This window comes from Athene noctua, chromosome 13, assembly GCF_965140245.1.
Source record: "Athene noctua chromosome 13, bAthNoc1.hap1.1, whole genome shotgun sequence".
Classification (NCBI taxonomy): Eukaryota; Metazoa; Chordata; class Aves; order Strigiformes; family Strigidae; genus Athene; species Athene noctua.
In genome coordinates, this window is record NC_134049.1 from 18,123,891 (window position 1) to 18,131,570 (window position 7,680).

The 7,680-nt window shown below is 57.1% G+C and overlaps 1 protein-coding gene across 1 annotated transcript; it reads left to right on the top strand.

Moving 5' to 3' along the window:
• Positions 1-4,754: 4,754 nt before the first annotated feature.
• On the top strand, positions 4,755-5,717 carry FOXB1 (forkhead box B1). Its single transcript, XM_074917399.1, has one exon. The coding sequence runs from the start codon at positions 4,755-4,757 to the stop codon at positions 5,715-5,717; it is 963 nt and encodes a 320-aa protein (XP_074773500.1).
• Positions 5,718-7,680: the final 1,963 nt, after the last annotated feature.

A 7,680-nucleotide genomic window follows, 5' to 3' on the forward strand; every position in this document is an offset into this window, starting at 1 on the left:
GGAAGACGGAGGCCGGGCAGTGCCGGGGGCTGCCTCCTCCCGAGATGCGACGGGGCTCGGGCTCCACCGCCCGCCCGGCCGCGAAGGGGAGGGGGTCCCGGGGCGCCGCCATCCAGTCCGGCGGCGGCGGCGCAGCGGGGCCGGGTGCCCGCTCGGGCCACTGGTGCCGAAACCCCCGACGGGGCGGGCGCGGCCGGCGGGCACCGAGGGGCGAGATGCGGCGGGGAGGTGTGGGCGGCCGGGCCGGGCGGGGGGCGGCGGGGAGCGCTGCCCACCGCCCGCAGCGCCGAGCACAGCCCGGGCCGCGCAAAGGGCGCTGCGAAGCCCCGGCGGTCCCGTTGCTCTCAGGAGTAGAGGTTTGGGGAGCAGCTCTCAGTCCAGCCTTGACAGGCAGGGGGAGTTTGTTCAGGGCTCATTGCGAAAGGAACAAAATCCTTTTGAAAGGGCGCTAAGTAGTTTCACGCCAAAGTGGCAGATTTGGTGAAGAATGTGGGGTGGGACAAAGCCCCGCCGTTCCCAGAGTGGCCGGAGCGCTTCGGGAAACCGCACCGGGAATTCAAGCACACAGAAAAGCGGGAGACCCCAAATCTCTCCGCTTCGTTTTCCTTCCCGGCCGCCGAGAAGCAAAGAGAAGCAGAAGCATTAAATAAAAATTAAAAAAAAAAAAAAGAAAAAAAAGCGCGAGGCTTAGCCGAAACGTAGCCACAACCAGCAGCCTGGAGTTGACTTTCCAAAACGGGGGAAGCTTGCTCAGAGCCTGGCATTGTGTTTTGCAGCCTAGGAAACCCTAAGAAGCTGGTACTTCCCCCCTCCCTTCTCTTTTCTCCCAACTGGTTTGTAAATATTAACAAGGTTGTGAGCTATTCTCTCACACAGAGTGGATTTTTTTTTTCAATCCTTGGAAAACTTCTTGGCTTCCCCCCACAGCCCCTCTCCCACTCCTCCCCTCTGCAAAGCTACACACCTGCTTGCAGCCACAAAGATTCAAAATCAATATTGTGTTTGTCACTTTTCTGTCTCCTTTTCCTCTCTCAACAGCCCCGCTTGCCACTGAGGCGAATTGTGGATTTATGGAGGAAAATTAGCATAAATTATTACCAAATCTGTAAACGTGTGTGGTCTTGCTTGTGGGAAAGGGGGCTATTGCGAACCTTCCATGCAGAAAGGTGGTCCATGATGGGCTCCATGCAAGGGCTGAATGGCTATTGCACGAAATAGATTTCCATTGGGTTTGCACATTGATATAATTGACTTATGTGTATTTTATACAGTTTTCTCAACACTTCCCCTGAGCTCCTTATTTGAATTAGGCGTCAGAAAAGCGTCTATTTGTTTTGGTTTTCTGCACAATGGATTTGGATTCACTTGCCCCCTCCCCTCCTCCCTAATGTTGGCTTTCAGAGTAAAAGGCAAATGCTACGAGTTACATTTAAATCCTATATTGCCCAAGTCTGTCATCTGTTGCGTGCTTAACACGAGGTGAAACTTTGGGTATCAATTACCGGGAAGGCTGTGCCTGCCCTACCCCTCCGCTCACACATTCCTTTGCACTGAAGAAAAAAAAAAAAAAAAAAAAAAAAATCGGGCGCCTTAGAGGCATACCTCGTTCGCACTCGGAGTAGCAAATGACAACGGAAGTCGACTTTTCTTTAACTTTACAGCTCGCGGGTTCCCATTTGCGCCAGCGGTTGGTTTTTTTCTTTCTTCGAAAAGGTACCGGCAAAAAGAGGAAGAAAACAATTTGTCAGCCTGTGAATTTTATTTACTCCCGTGCTGTTTCTGAGCTCTCTTTGTGCTAGGCATGCCAGAAGCGAACTTGGGCCGAGAGACAAAACCCGACCTGAGGGGTGTTAGAAGTTTGGGGGGTGGGGGTGCCTCGGAGGTGTCCATTTATAGCCACATATTTGGGGGTTCTCAATACAAAAAGAGAAGCCTTCTGCCCGGTGTCCTAGGGGACGCTGGGAGGAATCTGTCCTCATTTCAGAGGACCGTCTTTCCTACACTCTTAACGAACTTCCCTCGGCTCATCACCTCTTACCCCCTGCGAAAAGTTTGGAGCCCGCCTGCCTGCCTGCCTGCTTGTCTATCTGCCTGCCTGCTTGTCTGCCTGCCTGCCTGCTTGTCTATCTGCCTGCCTGCTTGTCTGTCCACCTGCCCGGCCGGCCCGCAGCAGCTCGTAGCCGGTTAACTGAGCAAGGCAGCCCCCGGGCCCCTCTCTGCAAGGGGGGTGACATGCGGCAGGTCTCTCCCCGAAAGGGCTCGTTAGCTCGGCAACGCGGGGCCGAGGTCGGCTTCTCGGATTCCTAGAAACACAATTATTTGCCCATTATTCTCTAAACGACATCCTGCCCCGAGAGAGAGGGATTAGATGGGACCGAGGGCAGGCGGGTTGGAGCGAGGGGAACGCAGCTTAACACCCACGACGTCGGCAGCAGCAGCAGCGTGCAGTGCGTTTCCAAGCCGCTGCCAAGTTTCGGGGAGCCCCGCTCGGCGGGGACCGTCCCCCCGAGGAGCCCCGGCGCTCCCGCAGAGCCCGCCCGGCAGCAGCCCGCGCTGGAGCCAGCCGGCGCGGCGCGCCCTCCCCCACCCCAGCTATTTTTGCTGAATTAAGAAGGTGACATTATTCTTTTCTTCAAGTACTTCTGTTAATATTGAAAAACGTGCGCCTGCATTTCAAGCGGGCGCGCTCAGCCTCAGCAGCCATTTCAATATTAATGAAATTGTTTAATCTCCTAAATTCATCGTGTTTAAGTTACGTTTTGGTGAGTTATTGATCGACTCCGAAAATACTGTTAATGGAGTGGATGTGTATTCATCACAAAGGCTCTTCCTCCCAGGGCTTGCAGCTCCCGAGACAATCTTTTATTCTGGCTCTAGGGTGACAGGATGCACCGCAGCCTCGGGAATACACATCATACAAACTTCCCTCCCGTGCCAGGGCAAGCCCGGGACCTCCCGAGCCTGATCCTGCCCCCAGGACACTCGGCTGGCAGTGGGGCTGCCGTGCCGGCGTCGGGCCTTGGCCCCGGGGCAGATCCACGCCTCGCCTGCTCCCACGGGCACACGTGTGCGCCCAGAAGCACGCAGGCACGCCAACAGCCCGAGACACATCACGGAAATCCCGCAGCAGGCGTCAGGTTGATGATATTTAGCCCAGCAGCCGCTGACACGGCCCGGCTGCCCCGGGGCAGCTCCGCGGGGCCCCCCGCGCCCCCAGGCCGGGCGGCTGGCGCGCAAGCTGCGCCCCGGCGCTGCCCTCCGCGGCCCCGGGAGCAGGCGAGCGGCGTGGAGGGCAGCTGGGCGCCGAGCTCAGCCCGGCGCTGCCCCGGCCGCGGACCAGGAGCCCGGCTGCTGCCAGGTATTTTAAGGCGACTCCCACGGCTTTGCACCAACAGGTCCGCGGAACCAGAGCAACGGTCCTGCCCGGGCTGGGGCGGCGGGGGGCGGCAAAGTTCCCGGGGCGGCTGCGGAGGAGCCCCGATCTTTTCTCTCCTCGAAAGACCCTTCGCTCGGGGAGAGCGGATCTGGCAAAGAGAAAGTCTCTCGTTACAGGGAAAAAGGCTCGCCTTAAGTTAGCCAACAATACAAATCAGATAACAATGCAGAACAAACAGAATACCACAGCCAAGCAATTTCCATGTCAAACATCCCACTGCTCAGTACCTCCATTTGTAAGTGTGAATTGCAGACTAAGCTTCCTGCAAAGTCCACAGAGAGGTTAGTGCATACCTTCCCCCCCCCCGCCCCCCCCCCCCCCAGCCACCGGGTACCATCGCACCGCAATTCCGCTGGCGGAGCCTTTTCACCCCTCGCCTTGTCTTCAAATGGAAATGATTCCCATTGGCCCAAGGTGTCCATGTAAATAGGTGTAAATGAAACCAGATTATGCCTTTCTCTCCAGCCCCCTCCTCCCCGCTTCCCTCCCCCTGCTCCCAAGGCGATTGTCATATGATAGCAAAGAAGTGGCACATTAATGAAGCGCCTCTACAGGGGTCTTTTCTGCTCATGTCACCACATAAAACTATCAGATGGTTAGAGGAAGGACATGGAGGCAACTACTTAGCTCATCGCGGCTGCAGAGAAGCAAACAAGCCCCTGCCACAGTCCAGCTGCCGGTGGTGTAAAAGAAGCTGATTCAGCCCGCGGAGGAGAAGGGAGGGGTGCACAAGAGGATTCCCCAAACCAAGCCAGCTCGCTGCCTCCTCGGGACTAAACGGGAGCGGAGTGGCCGGGAAAGGAGCGAGAGACACGCCGGCGAAGCGGGGTGGGAAGGAGCGCGGACTCCCAGCTGCGTCCCGGATGCGGACTGTCAACTTCCCGCAACTTTAAGGTGGGCATATGCAGGGCTAGCATGGAGTGGGGTGGGAGACGAGGCGAGGGGACGGGATGGGGTGGGATGGGGTTCCCTTCTCCTCCTCGCCGAGACCAGAAGGCAGAGCTGCCGCTAGGGTAACTTTGGGGGCGCGGGCTGCTGCGGGGAGGCCAGGCTGAGCGAGGCCGGGGCTGGGAGAAAGGCACAGCGCCGTTCCCCCGCCGGCGGCGAGGAGCTCCGGGTTGGTTTCCCCTGCCCCCATCCCGCCCCCCGAGGGCTGAGATCCGCCGTGCCCCTCTTCTTCCAGCCCGGCCCCACACCCACCCGCTGCCTCCCCGGCCGGGTGTCGGTGCAAATCCTCTCAGACTCACCCCTCTCCCCCCACCCCGGCCCCCTCCTTGTCGCTGCCCTTCTGCAGATCTCCGCCGGTTCCCTAGCGAAGATGCCTCGCCCTGGCAGAAACACTTACAGTGATCAGAAGCCTCCCTACTCCTACATCTCTCTGACCGCCATGGCGATCCAGAGCTCCCCGGAGAAGATGCTGCCCCTGAGCGAGATCTACAAGTTCATCATGGACCGCTTCCCCTACTACCGGGAGAACACGCAGCGCTGGCAGAACTCCCTCCGCCACAACCTCTCCTTCAACGACTGCTTCATCAAGATCCCGCGTCGCCCCGACCAGCCGGGCAAGGGCAGCTTCTGGGCGCTGCACCCCAGCTGCGGGGACATGTTCGAGAACGGCAGCTTTCTGCGCCGCCGCAAGCGCTTCAAGGTGGTCAAGTCGGACCACCTGGCCCCCAGCAAGCCGGCCGACGCGGCGCAGTACCTGCAGCAGCAGGCCAAGCTGCGGCTCAGCGCCCTGGCCGCCACCGGCACCCACCTGCCCCAGATGTCCACCTACAACCTCGGCGTGTCCCAGCCCTCCAGCTTCAAGCACCCCTTCGCCATCGAGAACATCATCGCCAGAGAGTACAAGATGCCCGGGGGCCTCGCCTTTTCCACGATGCAGCCCATGTCGGCCGCCTACCCCCTCCCCAACCAGTTGACTACGGTGGGCAGCTCCATTGGCACGGGCTGGCCCCACATGTACAGCTCCGGCATGATCGACACCGCCACCCCCATCTCCATGGCCAGCAGCGAGTACGGCGCCTACGGCGTGCCCATCAAGCCGCTCTGCCATGGGGGGCAGACTTTGCCGGCCATCCCCGTGCCCATCAAGCCGACCCCCGCCGCGGTGCCGGCCCTGCCCGCCCTGCCCGCGCCCATCCCCACCATCCTCTCGAACTCGCCGCCCTCCCTCAGCCCCACGTCCTCGCAGACGGCCACCAGCCAAAGCAGCCCGGCCACCCCCAGCGAGACTCTCACCAGCCCGGCGCCCGCCCTGCACTCCGTGGCGGTGCACTGACCCGGGCCGCCCGCACGGACTCCGCCGTCCCCCTTCCCCCAGAGTTTCCTCGGAGCTCGCCTCCCTCCCCTCCTCTCCCTCCTTCCGCTTGTTCCCCCCCTCCTCTCTTCTCTTTTCCTCGAAAGCAGAGACGACTCCCCGTGGGAAACTCGGGTTTGCCGTTCGCGTGAGCCGCCTTTCCGCTTCGTCCCTCCAGCCGTGCCCTCCTTCGCGTCTCGGCTCCTTCCCTGGCTCTGAACTGTTTCCCGCAATTCCGAGGCAAAAGGAGCCGAGGCGGCCCGGCCCGGCCCCCTCCCCGCCCGGTAGGAACTGCCATACGCATCACGAGTTTTCCAAAAGTACTTCAGGCGCCCTCGCTCTGCCGGGCAGCGGCCGAGCCCGGCCCGGCGGTGCTCTTGCCCTTCCTTTGTCTGGGGAGGCGCGGGGGTGGAATCAGGACCCATCTCGAAAACCAGAAACGGTGTGAAATGGCCGCAGTCTCGCCGCTTGAGAGCAGCGACGTTTCCAGCCTCCAAGCAGCAAACGCTTGGGTCTCGGAAACGGCGGAAAGTGCTCGTGTCCTTTGTGTGGGTGCGGGTCCGCCTGTGCGTGTCTCGCTGTTACGCAAAGGGCAGGATTTCCGCGGGGCAAGGCTGCGGGACACGCAGGCTCCGTCGCCCCTGAGAAGGAGCGCTGCGCTGGCAGCCAGGGCCCCGCAGGTAAGGGAGCCGGCGGGCGAGCGGGCGGGCGGGCGAGCGGACGGCCCTGCCGGCTGCGGCTCCTCGCCTGCGGCCGCGGGCGCGGGCGAGCGCGGGGGAGCGCAGGGGAGCGCGGGGCGAGCAGGACGCCGTGCAGCGGAAAGGCACCCGCTCCCCCTCCGTACCTATATTGTTTACAAAGCGCCTGTTTTAATGTAAATACTGAACTTGCATCTGTACTGTGAATCAGGCGAGGTCCCCTGTGCAGTACCTGTTGTAACGTGGATGTTTACTGTAGTTAACAGGCGGAAGAGAAAGAGAAGTTGATTTGTCTGTTAACTTCTGATTAACTTGAAGGTTTGGGGAGCTGAGGGTTTCTTTGTTTTTGTTTTTGTTTTTTAATTTTGTAGCTATTTATTTCATAGCTTAAAAACAAACAATAATAATCATCATCATTATAATCATAATAAAAATAAACCTGTTACCAAGCACACAACCCGGCACAGCTTAAGAAAAGCTGCTGAAGTCACTGGTAAAACGTGGAGAAGTAACACAACAGCAGGTACAAACTGTGGAGGTCATCCTGATTTCTGCTGGAGCTTTGCAGACAAGAGAGAGGGGGCCAGGGAAACTGTAAATGTTTGTGCATAGGAATGATTATAAAATGTGTAAAATGCACTTTTGTTTGATATACTCCTTTCTAGTTTTAGGTAGTTTGCTGAAAAGTGAACTGTTCTGTTGTGAACTGCTTAAGTTAAGAAAAAAAAAATCCCTCACAAACGGCGTTAGTGTCTATTGAAACTGTAAACACTTTTCTTTTTAACTTTTTTGTTGTTTTTTTTTTTTTTTTTTCCCCTGTACAGAATAAGCATGGCATTTTAAATATTGGTGTTCTTGTTCCCAGCATGTGTGTTTTAAGACAAAGGTTAAAAAAGTGTCTACGTTAAATTATGAACCTAGTCGTCCAAATAATATTTTCTCATTAAAATATGTAAATGCAGATTTAGTTTCTTATTTGTCTTTTTAAAGAGTTTATATGAGAAAAGTAAAAGCATGAATTCATGAAAAGGGAATGACGTTATTCCAATATTTAGATAATCTAAACAGCCTGCTCACAGGAGGTTACTATAAATACAGCTATTAACATACCATAACATGTTAGATAAAACTGTCATTATCACCAGTTTACCGAAGAGATAACATACATAAGTGTTCTGTGGTCTTTCTGTATCTATACACATATGCATACACACACAGATACGCATTTGTGTCTATACACTTATACC